The sequence below is a fragment of the Haliotis asinina genome, chromosome 8, assembly GCF_037392515.1.
Source record: "Haliotis asinina isolate JCU_RB_2024 chromosome 8, JCU_Hal_asi_v2, whole genome shotgun sequence".
Classification (NCBI taxonomy): domain Eukaryota; kingdom Metazoa; phylum Mollusca; class Gastropoda; order Lepetellida; family Haliotidae; genus Haliotis; species Haliotis asinina.
In genome coordinates this window covers 22,892,208-22,912,089 of record NC_090287.1, presented here as the reverse complement: position 1 = coordinate 22,912,089, position 19,882 = coordinate 22,892,208, and the positions used below count along the sequence as shown (strand labels likewise).

The following is a 19,882-nucleotide window of genomic DNA, read 5'->3' as shown; positions in this document are numbered from 1 at the left end:
GTGGTATCAGTATCTCAAGTTCACTACTATGAAAAGCGTTATGAACATGTTTCTTTTTCACCTGCTCTGAAATATTTATAGAGAAGAAATTAACACATGATTTGACATAAATATGCCATCACATTACATGTGTGTTGTTATGTGTAGTATATTCTGGGCAAAAATAGTTAGGATATTTATAAATTTTCAAATTATGAATAATGATGTATTTTACTAACTGACATAAAAAAAACAATATTACTACTATTATTACAGGATATTTCTAAGAGTCTGCACACAATGTTGACTCCAAAATTTTTACACCCAGTCACAAGTGGGCTGGATCCCATCACCTCAATCTTGCTGGATCACTAGCCTGGCGCTTTAACCAGCTCGCCCTCCACGCCACCGCAATATCCCTAACTTATTTTGTCCAGTATATTATTATGTGGCTGTATCTTTCCTGAACTGCAAAATGGCAAAGGTCAATAACCTGCATTACTTTCAACATTACTCCAATTGTAATGTGTACATTGTTAAATAACCGAGTTTTCTACTCACCAGGGTATGTTGTTTCTTCCACAGGAACTGAAGTATTCATTCCAGACAGCAGACCGCCTGTGTTTTGTGATGGAGTATGTAAATGGCGGAGAACTTTTTTTTCACTTGTCCAGAGATCGTGTCTTCTCGGAAGACCGGACAAGATTTTATGGCGCGGAAATCATATCTGCCCTTGGTTACCTGCATGAAAATAATATTGTATATAGAGATCTTAAGGTGAGAATTGTAGTTGGAGAAAATATATTGCCTCCCATACTGAAAAGATGTAGATTGTTAAATGATTTAAACTTTAATTCAGTGAACTAGTTCTTCTCTATGATGCGTGTATATTTTCATCCCAAGATAAGGTGTTTATTCATGCATTCTAAAGGCGTTGGAGCGTGATTGAACTTTGTGAATATTTTCATGTTCACTAATGACAGGAAAATGGTGGTTATTGAGAGTGTGGATTTTGCCTGATTTTGTTCATGGGATTATTTGACATGAAATGAATACTGTCCATTAGAAACAAGATGTTACTATCTTCTGTGTATATGTTTGAAACAAATAGGTAATTTGATACATTATAAGAAGTATCAAGCCATCTTAGTGCATGTTTAGTAAGCTTTTAATGTAGAGATAAGATGAATTATTAAGATATATGATAAATAGATATAAACATGACATACCACAAATAACCTCGGGGTTAAAGCGTTCGCTCATCACGCTGAAGACCCAGGTTCGATTCCTCACATGAGTACAATTTTTGAAGCCCCTTTCTGGTATCCCCAGCCATGATATTTGCTGGAATAATGCTAAAATCTGTGTAAAACCATACTCTATCTCTCTCTCACTCACTCACCCCTTTTCCAATGAAGAATTATTATTGGACAAAACTGGTCACATTAAGAATTCCTTTCTGACATTTGTTTCCAGCTGGAGAATTTATTACAGGACAAAGATGGTCACATTAAGAATTCCTGTCTGACATTCCTTTCCAGCTGGAGAATTTATTACTGGACAAAGATGGTCACATTAAGATAGCTGACTTTGGCCTGTGTAAGGAAGAAATGCACTTCGGTGCTAGTACCAGCACATTCTGTGGAACGCCAGAGTACCTTGCTCCTGAGGTCAGTTCAGTACTCCCATAGTTTCAAGTGAGGATCAAGTGTACATGGGAAACATTGTTTGTTCTCTTTTGATTCTTGTTGAATGAATCAATACTAATGTGACGCCATTATTTAGCATACTGCTGTTTCACTTCTACCTGAGGCGGTGGTTTAATCTAATGGTTAAAGCATTTGCTCGTCACACTGAAATCCTAGATTTGATTTCCCACATGGCTGTAGTCTGTTTGCAGTGAAATCGTTTTGATTAATTTCACTTTGAACAATAAAGTAAAGTGAAACTAAGACTGCTGATCATCATAATTTTACCTTGACAGTTAAAAATTGAATCCCAAAATTTTATTCATCTTAGTATAAAAGTTGTTTAACAAACAATCATATATTCAAATCACTGCCATAGATTTGTATTACAAGGAGGTATGTACGTTAAGTAAAACGCTGAGAACAAATGGGTTAATCCAGAAACTTATGACTCTTGGTTGAAATTAGAAGATACAGCTACTCCATTATCGTCGATTTAAGACCGCTGAGTGTAGTTTAAAAACCCATTGTGACTAACATCTAAGACCTGCTTTATCTCTGGCTTTTTTTCAGTATTAAGCTTTTTTTCAGTCTATCACAATACAACAGGAATACTATTGAAAGCTGTATTAAGCCTGCCTCATGTACTCACTAACTTGTACTAAGCTGACATGGGAATATAGATGAGTTCTTATGCTATACATTCTCCCAGTAAAAATATTATGGTACTTGGTTTTGTTAGCACATTACACCACCTTGTTGGCATTGTTTTAATGGTAAAAGTCATCACTAAACATCACTATAGGCTTTTTCTGACATAACTTTGCACATCATAATTGGCTGAAATTCTGTCCAAAGAAGTATTAAATCCATCTGATTCAAGCACAGAACAGAGGAGAAGACGATCTGTTTTTATATTGGTCACAAAGCCATAATTTACTCCCATCCTTATCCAGGTTTTAGAAGACAATGACTATGGGAGAGCAGTGGATTGGTGGGGGACAGGAGTTGTGATGTATGAGATGATGTGTGGTCGACTGCCATTCTACAACCGAGACCACGACGTGCTGTTCGAACTCATCCTGCTTCAGTCAGTCAAGTTTCCCAGGACGTTGTCCGAAGATGCCAAGAGTCTACTCACAGGCCTTCTGGCCAAAAATCCCAAAGACAGGTCAGAGGAAATGTCCTTTGTATCTGCTAACACAATCAAAACACATCATTTGACCAACATCTACAGATTTTATTGACAGTCATTGTGAACTGCCTTAAAAGTGATAGACATTCTTCTTGGTTTCAGGACCCAAATAGTGTATGACCACTATATGGATTAAGTCACCAATCATAAATCGCAGGAAATTAATTCTATGCTTCCAGACTGGGGACAGTCACAAACATTACTTCTCACAGGAAGCAATGTATGGGACTTACCTGTGAAGATCTGAGTTAGAATTGGGCTTCATTAACCCATGCTTGTAGTAAGAGGTGACTAATGGGCTCAGATGGTCAGGCTTGCTGACTTGGTTAACGCATTCTATCCAAATTGTGTAGATCGATGCTCATGCTGTTGATCACTGGATTGTCTGTTCCAGGCTTGATTATTTACAGACCACCGTCATATAGTTGGAATGTTGCTGAGTGTGGTTTACGACTAAACTCACTCACTGATGAATATGTTATAGAACTGTGCCCAGTTATCAGATAGCTTTATTTCTGTTTTACATCTTGACAGACTCGGTGGCAGTGAAGCTGATGTAAGGGAAATAATGTCTCATCCCTTCTTCATGCCCATCAACTGGGCAGATCTGGCGGAGAAAAAGGTAAATCACTGCAGTCATTATTCACCTTTCTGTATTTTTGTACTTTTTTTTCGTATATTTTTTGTGAACTCACAGGGTATGATTGGTATATTTTTTGTGAACTCACAGGGTATGATTGGTATTCATGGTACACCTTCAAGTCTTAAGGTTAATACTCCCTAACCTAAACTGTAGTTGCCATAACTAGCTAGAGTACTGTGATATTTTTGTGTTGACTTGCTGTCAAACTGATCAGTTGCTCTATGTGCTTCCTAGTTACACCTGGAGAAATGACCATCAGAAGTTAGCTTTGTATCTTTTCTAGTTCTGTTCTGCAGCGGGGAGTTTTTTAATTTTGTTTTGTTTGCGAAGGTAGCTTTGTCTTAAAAATGAATCTAAAGCTTAGTTGACAATTCAGTCCAAGCTAATGTTGTTTGCATTTTTTAATCCTAATTTTATTTTTATACTTTAAACTGTTTTATCATATTTGTCATTTGTAGATACATCATTTAAATCTATCATTTAGAAATATTCTGTGAATATTTAGATATATAATTGAAGCAAAAATATACCTCTTCTCTGGTGTTGGATAACGCTGTTGTCTTCATTATAGATGCTTTCATCCCATTTGCGTTTGCATATTTATTACACGGCACCTTCATAACAACACAACAAACAATGGGAGGTAACTCAACACATTTACTTCACCAGACCACAAACAAGTTAATGCGCAGATTTTTGTATGGTAATGCCGAGTCTTTAGATTTACTGCTGAATATGAAAGAACGACCAGTTTGTAAGTTTTGTGTACCAAGGAGAGGAAATGATTAAGTTTATGTTTGTAAATTGCCATGCTTGCATGTTTGTCCTCTGTACCAGACCTTACTAATGCCACGGTGTTGTGATGTAACAGTGGTAATGGACAACATATGGATTGACTAAATGTGTACACTGTAACAGAAGTATCCAATATGAAATGCCAAAAGAAATGTTCTGAAAAACATGGTCACAGTCAGATGATCTTGTAAGGTAATGCTGGTTCCATAGAGTGAGATTTTGGTTACATTTAGTGGGGTATTGGTTCCCTATGGTGGGGTATTGGTTCCATATGGTGAGGTATAGGTCTCATATATTGGGGTACTGTTGCATAGAGTGGGGTATTGGTTACATTTGGTGGGGTATTGGTTCCCTATGGTGGGATATTGGTTCCATATGGTTAGGTATAGGTCTCATATATTGGGGTATTGTTGTATAGAGTGGGGTATTTGTTACATTTAGTGGGTTATTGGTTCCCTATGGTGGGGTATTGGTTCCATATGGATAGGTATAGGTCTCATATATTGGGGTATTGTTGCATAGAGTGGGGTATTGGTTACATTTGGTGGGGTATTGGTTCCATATGGTTAGGTATAGGTCTCATATATTGGGGTATTGTTGCATAGAGTGGGGTATTGGTTACATTTGGTGGGGTATTGGTTCCCTATGGTGGGGTATTGGTTCAATATGGTGAGGTATAGGTTTCATATGTTGGGGTATTGTTGCATAGAGTAGGGTATTGGTTACATTTGGTGGGGTATTGGTTCCCTATGGTGGGGTATTGGTTCCATATGGTGAGGTATAGGTTTCATATATTGGGGTATTGTTGCATAGAGTGGGGTATTGGTTTCATTTAGTGATATATTGGTTCCCTATGGTGGGGTATTGGTTCCATATGGTTAGGTATAGGTTTCATATATTGGGGTATTGTTGCATAGAGTGGGGTATTAGTTACATTTGGTGGGGTATTGGTTCCCTATGGTGGGGTATAGGTTTCATATAGTGGGGTATTGGTTGCATAGAGTGGAGTCTTGGTTCCATGAAGTGGGGTTTTGGGGGAGTGTAGTGGGATATTGATTACATACAGTGGGTATTTGATTCACATCATGGGGGATTGGTTCATATAGTGAGAAATTGGTTTCATATAGTGGGATATTGATTACATTTGTTTGGGGATTGGTTTCATGTAGTGAGGAATTTGTTTCATATAGTGGGATATTGATTATATATGTTGGGGATTGGTTTCATATAGCGAGGATAGTTCTGGACCACTTTCACAAAAAGTCTCTACAACGCCTTATTTACTAAATAAGACGTTGGTGGGCCCCTTAGCTCTTGCTACTATTACCCCTACTACAAAAAGGTTGGGTGCCTATGTCATGTTTATATCGATGAAACAGTTTAACGTGAACCGCCTACGATCTCTTTGGTGTTCATAATAAAGGCTTCCCTATACTACTCATATAGTGGGATATTGATTATATATGTAGGGGGATTGGATTCATCTAGTGGGGTATTGGTTTCATAGAATGGGGTATTGGTAGCATTAATGACAAGGCTTCAGTATAGGTTTGATGTATGCTTCTTTCATGTATAACAGTTCACACATATAATATAGTCAATTTCTGTAAACACCAGTTCTGACTTTCAGTGTAGTTACCTGTAATAATTCATGTCAGAATTCCCACTTTGTATCATCTGTAAGATTGTATTTTCTACATATGACAAAATCTCAAAATATACATGCTGGGAGGTCACACTCAATGATAAGAAATGGGTGATCTCATCTTCAATGTTTTAAAATACTGTATACCCAGAACTTGGGAGACAGGGGAATAAGTCATGTTAGTACATGGCTAATCTCAATCACGTGTGAAAATACTGTATACCATGTGCTTTGAGACAAGGGGAATAAGTTATGTGACAACAACCATAAAGCCAGAGAATGATGAGAACTTGCTGCTACAATATGGCTTGTTTAATTTTAGGTTTCATCAGAGTTTTACCATGAAGTGGAGACTAGAGGAATAAGTCAATGATAAATCTTGTTTTAAGGGCAAAATAATGTATGCGAGTAACTAAGGTTCAGAGACTAGGGAAATTAGTTCATTGCTTATCTCATTCATGTGTTGTCCTGGAGACTAGCTGACTGCGCATAGCTGCTTTCTTCTGTCTGTGCTTCTGCTTCGTCTACTTTATTTGCCTAATTTTGGCATGCTATCTATCACTCCCTCAGGTGACTCCGCCTTTCAAGCCTCAGGTGACATCCGAGACCGACACGCGCTACTTTGATGAAACATTTACTGTGGAATCGGTGGAGCTCACACCCCCTAGTGGCCACTGCTTGGAGACGGTGACCGAGGAAATGGAGACAATGCCATATTTTGAGCAGTTTTCCTACCATGGCAGTCGCGGTAGCCTCGCCAGCAGTCGCATGAGCTTTGAGACAACCTGGACGACATAATCCTCACTTAAGAATGACCAGCGTTAACATTATAGGTCGGTAGCTGGTGGCCTAGCGTTACTCTCACATTTAAAGGCGGCAGGGAGAGGATACATGCCTCTTTCTATTATTTTTTTTAATTTGAAATTTTATTTACATTTTTTTATGCTTTCTTGTCTGTTCTAAACATGGGTTTTGTTTTATGGTGCTACAGTTTGCTTAATTTTGCTTCTTTAACATTGATTTTTTTACACAGTTGGTTTCTGTTAACTTTCTATTGACGTTTTGGATGGCACTGCGTTATAATTTTGGATGTGACACTTTATTTCAGGATGTCTTGAGTTGAACACTGATATGGGATGCAACAGAAATAGCTCTAAATACCACCTTACCACTTGCATGCTGATGGATGTAGTCAAAGCACCCCTCAGTAGCACATTCACAGATTGTCATATCCCAGTCAGCACTAACTATTGTGTTCACGCATATGAGCATCAAAACAAAATGTAGGTTTGTTAACTTTGAGGACATTTTCAGACGTGAGTGGCACACGTGTTTCATGGGATGTAATTTGCTGTGCAAAGAGGCATCCCTTGACTTGCCAGTATCTTGTGATTACTGGTTCAAATCTCAGATTTGCCACAGGTTATTGGGGAGAAGGGGAGAGATATACAATGCATTCATTTATTCGTTTGTCTTACTTGGGTGAAATCTGAAGACAGACCAAGGATCTTAATCAGGTCAAATCTGGAAATGGAACTCATGACAGGCAAAAACATTTAATCCAGACTTCACAGAGGGAGTTTGTTCAAGGCATGCAACTTTTTTTAATTGCTGTTATTCAGGATTTTTGTTCTTCTGAAATTGCATTGCCAGTAACAGTATCTTATTTATGACAGTATGGTGAGGAGAGTTTCAAACACACTTGATGCTGTTATTTTACTGTTGTTAAACTTTTCTGGCATGATGGATTAACTGAGTTCATTTGAAAAAAAAGGTGGTATTTTATCTTCTTTCCAGTGGTTTAGGGGGATTGTGCTTGTATGTATTTCCAAACTGCAAATTGAGATTTTAGAGGAATTTAATGAAGAGTTATTGTTTGGACAATGAGGAATGGCTTTTCTTGCATTTTGTGTGACTCCAGTCCTTGTAGTGTAGAGCATTGTGACTGCCTTGGTCAGTGTCCTGCACTTTTAAGCTTTTTATATGAAGCGTCACCCAAATATTTATGTCCTTTGTTTACATGGAACCTTGAAACACTTTCAGATGCAGTATTTCATCTCTTTACATGTTTCTTCTCAGATTTGTCCCCCTTGGAAACCGGATGTGAAAAGTGCGTGGGATACCAAATACATCCCAGAAGAATTTGCTCAGGAACCAATGAGCACGTCCCCCAGTGAGCTTGGAGGCAGTCACTTAGAGAGTATTACAGAGGATAACGAGCTCCCATACTTCGAGCAGTTTTCCTACCACGGAAGCAGGAACAGTTTCGGAAATTACCTCAGTGCCTCTGCCCAAGCTACAAACGAACACTTTTAATGTCCACAGCTAGTTGTTACCACATTGCTGGCACCCAGGAGAGCCTCCATTTTAGGTGGAAATAATATTCAATAACTTCATTATATTTTGCATTATTTAGACAGAGATTTATATGTTTTTTTGTTTATTTGCAATCAAAAAAAGCATTTTCTGAATACAATAAGGAATTAATTGACATATCAATTGTAACTTCTTCTATTTTTGAAAAATGGTATTTTAAACAGGTCTCAAAATTTAAAACTGTAAAAAGCTGATCTTCACTAGTATTTCTGTAATTTTGTTGAATTTTCCCTAAAATGGAACTACTCCCTGAAATTGCAGCTAGTTGTTATCATTGGTATGACTTTAATGCTATTGCCATCTGTATCTTTTGTTTTGTGTCTTACTGCATACGTGTCAGTTGCATTACCGTTATATCATTGCAGTTATAGATCCTGATGGATGATATAAGTTAATAATGATTACCAAATGATAACAATGTTATCGCAACAGTTGAAAGTTTAGAATGATGTCAGGTATATTGAGATAATATGCGAATATTTGTCAGGTGGGATCGTGTTGATTGTGTAAATATGAAATCAAGGGTAACTGGTATTTTTTTGTGTTCCAATCAACATTTCCAGTGGACTTCCATGACTGACTGCTAGAACGTTGCAAGGCCGGGCCTAGACTTTCGAAGCTCTCTTAGCGCTAGGATAGTCATAAGTTTATGTTAATGAATGGCACTTACGACTCTCTTAGCGCTAAGAGGGCTTTGAAAATCTAGACCCAGTACACTTGAGTTATGCTGTGTTGGGCTTATATACTCAGGAATGTGGCAGTTGATTGAGTTAAGCCCCTTGTTGAACCCATCTAGTTCTTGTGTCCCAGAGCAGTTGTTAATTGGTGTGCTTGTTTCTTCAGAAGGAATGATGCATATGTCCAGAATTGACCACATAGGATGAAATTAAGAAGCTATTTTTGATATATGTGAAAAACTGAAGTAGTGGTAGATGATTGCTGTTCAGGTATTATAAATAACATTATTGTTAATCTTATAGCTTCATACTTTATAGTTACTCAGAAACAAACACATCCAACTCACTTTGCAGGCCTTTACAATTTCTATGTGTGGATATTACAGTAAGAGTGTGAGTGTGTTCTTTGTGGTTACCGACATTACATTGTGAGTCAGTCTTGCTTTGTATGATGATATGGCAGGGTTTGCAAGTTAATTATAGCCTTACTGGTACAGAGGTTTGTTTAGGATATCACTAATTTAGTGCAGAGTTGCATCCCTTAGATATGCCAGGATTGTATGTGACAGATTAGATTCACCCAATCATGGCCATTTTTTCGTCAGCACCATACAGATTGGTAATCACTGATGATTTGTCAATCTTTTGTGTGTGAAATTAGATTCAATGAAAACAAATTGAAACTGTATCATATCTTCAAGCAGTAAATATGTTCACCTCATTTCTCTCTCCATGACACTGATCAGTCATCATTATAGTGATTGTTTTAATCCCAAATTGATCTTTAGGCCGTACTTTACTTGGCACAGACATTTAACAGAAAGATGTAGGTGGCATGGATTGCAATTTGATGTAAGGCACAGTAACATTATGTTAAACTGCATCATTCAGTCTTTAATGGTTCAAATCCCAAATTTGACCTGAATATGATTCTTGATTTTTAGCACCATGCATCATGGTTTTCTTCAAAGGGGTAACATTTATGAAATTACCCAAAATCAAGGTGACACATTCATCTTTCAGAAATCTAAACCTAGGACAGAACAACATCTTGAATACAAAATTTTCTTTTCCGTTCCTTCATGAACAGAGAACCAAGAGGATGAACTTACTTTGACTGGGTGTAAAACATGTACTGTTTACTAAGCTTGTGTATGGTGCAAGATGATTAACTTACTGACACGATACCAAGGGACTACTGCCGGAGTTAACTCCCTTTGCTCTTATACCTCTGAAGACACTGTTAGAATGGAGACAGTGGTGAAACAAGATTATGATTTAGTGATGTATAATGAATTCTATTAACTATTATGTACTATATGACCTAGATTTGCTATTCATCATTGTTGACTTATAAACTCTGGGTCGTTTGATATGTAATTCATTGTGCCAATTTTGCTTATTGTTGTTATCTTTCTTGTTAAACATTACTCAATCTGATTTGGTTAAGTTGTCACTTTTATTTATATAGATTATGAAACATACTAGCTTTTATGTAAAATCTTTAACCACTATTTTGGACAGTAAATGTTCTTCTAGATTCTTGATGTGTACAAAGGGGCCTGGTCACCCCTGGAGCCTTGCAGTATCTTATTGCTGTTCTAGGCTGCTCCAAATATGGGTTCGGCTTGTCCAATTGTGTGCCTCAGTTATGACGTATGTTCTGTCAGCAACAAACACTTCCTTTGGAGTTTGTGAACTTTTACCTTCCTTTCTTGGGGTAACAAGAGAGGCCCAGCAGTCTTAGGTGCTGAAATTTTGCTGTGCAGAGTTGTGTCCCTTGGACCATCATGACCGTGAGACCACATCAAGCTGACAAAATTGAAATACTATTTAACGCAGCTTTAAACACTCTCACTTTTTTCATCAGTATCTGTATTGGCTGTATTGTGCTCTTCAGTACAACATGACTTTCTTAAAATATAAAGTTTAAGTCATGGCCACATGAAGCTATGGGATTCAAATCATATAAGAAAGTACAGGCCCAATATGGAGGTGCAATATTTTTAACAAAGTGTTTCATATAGACTGAAACAATCTCATCAGTAGAATGTGTTAATGCTTTTAACATGTCTTGACTATATGCGTGAGTTAGCTCAGTCAGCAGATGGATATGTTATGGTTATTCAGTGGTAGATTTATATATATATGACAATAGTCTGTCTTGGTTAGGTTGATATTCTTTCATTACTTCTGTTTATTAGTCTACCTCCACATGTGAATTTATTTGTCATGTAAATAAAATAGTTGTCCAGTCAGTGAACCTATTTGCAAAGAAATATTGTTGTACTCACTATGTACCAAGTTCTGAATAGGTTTTGAAATGAAGAAAAATATCTCCTCAAACAACTGCAAAACTTAATAAAAAGAAGATGGCATTTTCATCAGCTCCCTGATCACATCTGATCAGTGCCTACCATCTTTACCAGTATAATGTGCAGAATAGGTGGCCCTGTCATCAAAGGCATATATATGTGCCTGAAACTAATGATCATGGGTTTGAATCCCATATTTACCCAGATTTTCGGTTTGTCTGCACCATACCTTTGTCCATGGGTTTCACCAAAGTGGTGAGTGTCTAAGTCAAGCTGACAAGTCCATATATAACCAGAAAAAAATGGGTTAAAGCCAAAATTATGATTAACGTATGCTGAGATGTGGACAATTGAAACTAAGATCACTCAATATGAAAAGGCCCACTTAATGTTATACTTGACTAAGAGAAGATAACATAACATAATGAGGAAATACATAGGTGTGTGTGCTCATGAATATATGCATTAGACTAATCAAGTATTAACTGTGCCTTCAGTTTCATCTGTTGGAGGTAGTTTGTGGTGTCAGGATTTGTTTTGGTGGTGGACTTAATTTTTCGCAAACTCAATTACATAAGTCTCGTGATAAAGTGTAAGTTTTACTGTCTTGCCATTAGATTCACCAAACAGATTAAAAAAAACGACTTGTAATCTGTGCCTTATGTTGAAGTAATTAGGAAACAATATCTTTTGTCGTTTCCATGGAAACATATTAAACATACAGTTATTACTTTTGGCTATCCTTGAAAACAAGTGGAATTGGCTTGAGTCTGTTTCTGGAACTTCCTGCTAAGCCATTGAGTATGTCTTCTTGCCATATTTCATGGGGCCAGATGTTTGTCATCTTCATTTGTTTCAGTGCAAGAGAAACAAAGAATCAAATACATCTATAGTAATTTGTGTTTATGGTCCTCACTACCACAAATATTGTGATAAACCATGCATGTTTCAGATGTAATGCATATCACCACTACATGCGTTATACATATGTTGTGAGTGTTGAATCATTTAGTTTGAGCTTGTCATGCTGAGATCACTTTTCACAAGAGGTTTGAGGTATTTCCATCATCATTTGTCGACAAAGTCATGATTGTAGCAATATATAGGATTCCTTGCATTGACATGATTCTGGTATAATTATGATTCAAGAATTCAGTTGGCAGTGGGATTCCCAGGTTAGCAAGGGCATTATTCCGATACAGTTTTGTGAAGATAATTGACCATGTGAAGTACTTTATGAATATTTTGAAATAGTCAAATTTGATGTATTGACGTGTGTATTGTAACGCACTCTTGTATCGCATTCAGCTGTATCTTACACATCCTGTACTTGTGTTCCTATCTCCTGGAACATTAAGCATTGTCTTCTCCAAATTAATTTCCCAATGGTGTGCAGTATCTGCCTCTTATTGCTCAGTGGAATCATTGGGTAATTGAGACAGGTAAATCTCTGCTGTTTAAACTGATAGCAATAAGACTCCTTCTCTTCACATCACGTCGTTCTCTCTCACAGACAGAGCACCTCACCACTACCTGTGATCACAAACTGCAAGGCTTTTGTTATTATTTAAAGGCCAGCTCATATAATGTCAGTGATTTTGTTGATAGGATTCCATTACGAACTCAGTTGACATGTTGTCTCCTGGATAGAATCTGCAAGCTTTCATTGACACAAGGAATCTGGATCATTGACTGTCTTGTGTGACATACTGGTACAGCATTGTTTCTTAAATGGTTTGTTTGGGGGAAGTCACATTTTAATCAGTCTTTTTTAGATGTGTGCGGGGATTATAATCATCTATTTGTTTCTGACTTATTGCTGAAAATGCAGCAAGGTCCAGAGACAATAAGTGATTTACGGATTGTAGAAACCTACTATGACACGTGTCTCAATCTCAAGGCTGAAGCCAGTGTTAATTCTTTGAGTAACTTGTGTGAAACCTAAGTTGTAGTACTCTGTGTGGGATCTACATTTCCAGATCTGTTCAGGCTTCACCCTGTTTCAGGCCCCAGAGTGGAGGGCAGAATCGTGTTCTGCTACAAGGGCAAGCCTTGGCATAGTTGGGTGCATTTCAGTGAGCCTCACTTGATATTTAATGACTTATTCAGGGATAGAACTTGACTGATCTGAGCCTATCTGTTTACAGGGTGAGTGAATTTGTTCCTTACAGACCTACACACATACTATCCTGTAAACACTACCTACAAAATATCCTGTAGAGTGGAAGCCCTCTAAAGCAGTATTTGATGGGACTGGCAAACATGCTGATATAGAGGGCATGCTGGTTATTGAACCATCCCCTTTGCAGCCTGAGTATAATCTTCCTTGTAGTGTACAATACTGCTGAATTCTCCACTCCTTCAAAATTTTGGAAACTTGTTTCCCTGCCAATTTGATACTTGATTTAACTGGATTAATGTATAATACAGGTAACACGTATCACTTACCAAATTGCTACATGAATGAGCTCATGAAGGGTAATCAGTTGTGTTAATACATGCTCATCCAAATCAGCCTATCAATAGGAGAGCCAAGATACTGGATGTCGGTTTAGAGGGCATTAATTACTGTATAAACAGTCAATTGGGCAGACTTTGTTGTGCTGAAATACAGAATAGACTGATGCTGGATTAGAACACATATAAACAATCATATATCAACTAGCTTCTCTGGGGACCAAATTCTAGTGCCGATATTGAGGGCTGCCAGTTCAGAGGGTTTCCACTGTATTATGTTGTGAACACTACGATGCCCACTATCGTTACCTAATGACAATGTGTGCTCATTTCTCTCAACCATATTGAACAAACTGTGAAAACAAAATGACAAAGAATTCATGTTTCATCAGATAGGTGGAAATGCCTGTATTTCAAAATGTTTTTTGTAACCACTCACCCATGTAGTTTTAGGCAGACAGACAAGTTCTATCCCAGCTGAATGTGCTGTGTTTCTGTACATACTAATGTCTTGTACATCCAGGTATTATTCATGTTCTGTAGTAAATTACCATGTCATGATTGGACCTTGCTATGTACCCAGTCATGATTGAAAATGCTAAAAAAGTCATGTCTGTTATTAATGATTTTCCTGTATTGTTTTGTGCATAATTCCCAGATTACTACTTCATTTACTGGTGAGATTAACTAAAGTTGTTTCCAGTTGCAGTTACAAGTTCTGATGTCAGAGCATCACATTTCTCCCCAAAGTTTATGAGGACAGATTGAGCACAGATAAATGATGGAACTGAAAACAAATTTTAACATTTTTAACCAAAAGTCTAGGCCTCTCTCACCCTCTGTTTCAGACTAGTGAGGACATTGCCTTAAATATTCCACTTGCCTTGCCCAGTACCCTCTCTAGTGTTACATGTTGAACCACAGTCATGGCTACAATGTTGCTCTGAATGCCTGGTCCTCCTTCAGAACAAGCTTGGGATGTTCAGTCTTTCGGTTAAGATGCAGATCTTGAGATGACAAGATCTTGTGGATGATCAACTTCTTTATTTTGACAATGGCGATGTTCCGGTCTGGATCCTTATCCCGTTTTCAAGCATGAAATGTCGCCATTGTGAATACATGTATAAAGAAGTTGATCATCCATGAAGTCTTGTCAGCTCTATACCGCCAACTTTTAGAATGCCACCCAAACAAATCAAGATGCAGATCTTTCAATGTTCAGACTAGTTTGTCTCATTTTTGCAGTATCTGGGGCATAGGGATGAAAATTCACAGATTTCCCCTGATAATGATCCTTGGTCTGCCAGCATCATCTGTCATCCAGGAACATGTCTACACTCTGTTTCCTTCAAACATAATTCTCTTGTGATGTGTAACTTCAGTTCCACTAATGTTGTGAGAAAAGTATTTGACCATTACTGTTTTTGCTATTATCTACTAAATTGCCTGACTAGAGCAGATACAAGTCACTGAGGTAGCTGAAATATTGTTCAATGTCGCATAAAACAATACTCACTCACTCTTTTGACCCTTGGTTTTCCTGATCCAAGAACAAGGCACAATATTCTAGTCTATTACCAACTGTGCAGGTGCATGCAGTTCAAGTTAGCGTACTCATTCATTCATCCATTGATTAATGTGTTTCCAGAAATGGTAGTGAAACTTAATATGATGGAGTGTTCAGGTATGGAAGACAACACTGAGACAGATATTCTTAGGCCTCTACCACAAGCCATCTTAAAACTAATGTGGTCATATCTTTCATACTGAAACATTGGCCTATGGTAATCGTAGTTCTAAGATTGCCTTGCAGATGGGGCCTTGAATATTTTAGACTGTTCTTTAGCTTTGTAGAATTATTGAAACTTGCAGATTGTTTGAAATACATTGTACAGGAAAAATACATCAACTGTTTATGTGACCCTTACCTCAACCATGTTCATCTGTAATAACAAAGTAGGTTCCAGGCAGTGACTGTGAAACACTTGCTTTGTTTATATGACTTTATGTAGGATCATAGACTACGCTACCAAATGCTCCATATCTGATTGTTTGCAGAAACTTACTTCTGAAGCAGACAGTGCAAGGTAGGAGTAAGAAATTTTAGAAGATAGAAAATATTTTATGCTATGACAGTTTTGTTTGATTTGCCTTCAGGAGTGATTTTTTGTCACAAGACATTTATAAGTTGCAGTGAGTGGCATAGGATTACTCCTGCCGAGCGTGTAGGTGGAACAGTCCCCTATTGATGACAGGTTATACAACATAGTTGCATCCCTCATCCTTGAGTGCTATGAGGGCAGTATGAGAATATGTTGAATGTGGGTCCCCTCATTTGTTGATACAAGTATATGAGATGAGTCCCATACATCTCCATGTTAGTCTGTTTATTTTTGTGCCGATTGTTGTGGATGTTGTTGATCTTGGAATGACATTATGAGGTGAAACATTTAAGTCTGTTTAACTTGATGTCTACATGTATTTTATTCCCTGTTCCAAGTGCTATTTGAGTAATTGTGACTGTAATATTGTTTGTATCATTTAATTTGTAGAATGATTAGTTATTTCATTAACTTGTAGATATATTTTAATAATGGATTATCCTCCAGCCCAATTTGTACATAGTATTCAAAATATCAAAATCTGAATCAGAAACATTTCAAATCTGTATCAGGGTTGAATTTCTTCTCTCTCTCACACACACACACTTTCTCTCTTTTAAATTTGATGCTTTTTTTTTTTAATTTTAGAGTAATAATTAATAAGCTTCAGTGTCTGAAATATATTCATGAGCATAGTATTTACCAGGAGACTGATAATCACTATAGTTCATCATAACTTATGTAATTTCCCCTACTTGTCTCATACACGACTCAGATAGTTTGTTGTTGTACAAGCATTAAAAGGCAAGTATATATGCTTTTATGTATCAACTGTTACTCAGTATTCTGCAAGCCGAATAAGAAAATAGTCCTCATTTTCCAACAACTAACATATCACTTTCAAAAATCATTTTAAAAGAAATGGGTCAGTGGGCAGGTGAAATGAAGAGAGGATGTCACAAAACAAAGAGTGCGTGAGGTTCTTCCGAATTTTGTCACAATTATATGGGGGGCATGAGACAATACCAAATTCAACGTTATGAGCACATAAACTTGATATTAATATGAACAGTTGTGTGTATGCTTGTGTGTGTAAAGCTTGGATTGAAATAATTGATCTCCAGACTATGATAGTGTCCCAAGACCAATCTCACCCGCCCATTGCACCCTATGATTAGTTCCAGATAAATGATGACCAGTTCGGGGTTTGTTTTTCTTTTTTGATAATAATTAGTATTTTGGGATAACTGTTTATAAAAATAGTATTGTCAGCCTATCATGTTATTTTTATTTATTTATTTTTTTTCTGATATTTTTCCAACTGATTTTAAACTGACAGGAAAGTAATCTCAGGCTTGCTGTATCCATGTGGCTCCATACAGTTCCTTGTCTACATAGTCCAGACAACCCTTGTTTGCAATGTTCATAGTTCAGTTTATTTTTATATCATTTCATTCCATGTTTTAATGACAACTTACATGTTCTAAATCCCCCAAACATCTGTCTCACAAATACAGACTTGCTTCTCTGAACATTCAAATTGTCACCAACATCATTCGGATTTACAACTACAACTAGCTCAACACTCAAGGTAATATTATATCTTAGTAACAATATACTTATGGGACAAATATTTCATCATAGATGCTATATTTTTTATGTATGTATAGAATGACTTGGAAGTATTACAAGTATCAATAGTTCACTTGGTCCCCATTTGTTTGTTGTTAAGTGGACAGTGTGCTGTACATCACCTCAGTGTCTGTTAAAGATGTTCTCTCCACCAGGAGGCTGTGACAAACCAATAGACCTGCTAATTCAAACAGCTTTTGTCCCTCAGTTCATGGATGGCAGTCTAGGTGTCTGTTAACGGGTTAATATGAGACTGTTTCTTATCTCATATTGGTCATTGTGTAGATAGAGACAATAAAAATGACGAAATCACAAGCTCACCTATAAGAAGGCTGCATCATGTTTCATGGAAAGACATGTATAAATGCTTCACTGTCTCTAATCCAAAGGCCCTTTATTATACTCTTATTAATTCATAGGCTTGTGCTCAAATTAAATGAATTAAGAATTATTTTAAGATTGATCTCTTAATTTAGGAAGGAAACAGTTTTTACCATTCTAAATCAAGGCATAATGCCTATTCAGTTATATTTCAAGCTGGACAGTTTTCATGTTTCTCAACTGTGTCAGTAGGAGTTAAAATGGAGGGACATTTGGGGTTAATGGAGTCATGAAATGAAGCAAGAGATAACCTTGTTTTATTCACTTTGGTGCAGACTTCATCAGGACACTATAAGTATCCTTAGAGCAGCTACTGCTCCTTGAATTCATTAGGGAAGCCTCTCTGTCTGAATTCTGAGAATGAGGTGATCCGCACACGTGCCATTAGTACAGCAAGTTACCTATCTGTAACATGCTTGAAGCTTGATAAGGACATATGGTAAAGTGTACACATAATGCTCGGTACATACCAGTATGGTATCTTGACATTATATGGTTTGCTGTCATCTGTTAGAATGGGTTAGTATAAGCACTGACTAAACCAAACGATGACTGCCCTTCCCTTCAGGTAAAACGATAGATATCACCCTATGTATTGCCTGTTTATTGAGTATGTTCAGTGGTCCTGTATTCGTCAGTACATGTCTGTATTGGTATGTGTACCTGCACCCTTAGCTGTTTTGCTCTCCCTTTGTGATGCTGATTGTTACAATTTTGAACATAATGATACTAATGTCTTCTTCTGTATAATGTACAAGTGTATTCTATATGGCTCAACATGTCATGAAAATAAAAACACACATTTCTATTTGTTCTTTTATGTTGATGTATGATGCATAATTAAACGTGTGGCACCTCAGGCTCCAGCTATCAATGTGATTGAAGAGATAGATCCATTATGGAAACAGGAATTTACTGGGCAGTGAGGCATGTAAACAATCACCCGTTGCTGGGGAGTGGTGACATCATGAACATGCTCCACCACACCATCTCGGCCTATTTGAAGTACCTAATGCCTATTTTAGTTGGCTTTCAAAGATTCTGTGGGCTTTTTCTGACCAGGGTTATAAGCCCTCTGATGAGACATTAAGTGGTGTGAAAAGTTACCAACCGAAAAAGAGAGGATGCATTATGTACCCTTAACTGTTTGCAGTTGTATAATACTATTCTGCTTACAGGCAGCATTTTGAACCACATACACAACCAGGCTTAATTTCACTACGTTTTCTAATTTGATGAAAACGTACTATTTCCTGTCCCTCCAGTACTCAACCAGAAAGGTCGTTCTATCGCTGGATCAGATGAGACTCTCACCTTTCCCGTGTGATGTGGACTAGCTTTCCCACCATTATCTCTGTGGGAAGAGAATGGTACGTAACGGAAAGGTCTCATCTCTAGGCCCACGAAATGGAGGATTATGCCTCCCAGTAATAGTCAAAGCAGTATGACATCTGATATATCCAGCGAAGCCCGTTCCATCAGCTGAAAAGATGATGGCCTCTCTTTTCCAATGTTTCAAAGAACGCCTCTAAGACTGTCAACCAAATGCTCGACAGACACTATTGCCTTCTTTTGTCACTGTGCATGTACCGGCCATACAAGTCCCGAGTCTTGTTTAGGGATTCGAACCATGGGTCTTCTGATGTGAAGACGGGCGCCTTGTCAACAAGACCAAATAGGCTGACCGCAATGATGTCATTCGTGGGATGACTCCACGCCCCGCTATACATGCATTAAGGAATCACAGACCCAGTTGATGCACACTCAGTTCCAGAAATCTGCTCAGTGATAGACTGATGCTCAATCAATCCACACTTGCACATTATGTTTATTAAGACGACAGGCAGAAGTGGCTGACGAGCAATTATGATCAGGTATGCTCACATCGGTCACTATCCGTAAGGCATGGGTAGGTTCGCGTACTAATAACTCTGGATGATTGTATTTTCTTAGTCCATTTCTTTAGCGCATGGAAATGGACATTGGTCTGTCAAATT

General features: G+C 37.6%; 1 protein-coding gene across 5 annotated transcripts in view; it reads left to right on the top strand.

Moving 5' to 3' along the window:
• The window catches only part of LOC137293435 (RAC-gamma serine/threonine-protein kinase-like), a 64,677-nt gene extending 45,984 nt beyond the window's left edge, over positions 1-18,693 (top strand). For 4 of the 5 annotated variants that reach the window (XM_067823968.1, XM_067823970.1, XM_067823969.1 and 1 more), the window contains exons 9-13: positions 565-756; positions 1,521-1,649; positions 2,624-2,838; positions 3,397-3,484; positions 8,025-8,328. In XM_067823968.1, the coding sequence (XP_067680069.1) occupies positions 565-756; positions 1,521-1,649; positions 2,624-2,838; positions 3,397-3,484; positions 8,025-8,261 (861 nt within the window). In that variant the 3' untranslated portion in view covers positions 8,262-8,328. Of the gene's footprint in view, positions 1-564; positions 757-1,520; positions 1,650-2,623; positions 2,839-3,396; positions 3,485-6,515; positions 6,779-8,024 lie in introns of all 5 variants that reach the window. The other variant, XM_067823973.1, reaches the window with a different exon arrangement.
• The last annotated feature ends 1,189 nt before the right edge of the window (positions 18,694-19,882 follow it).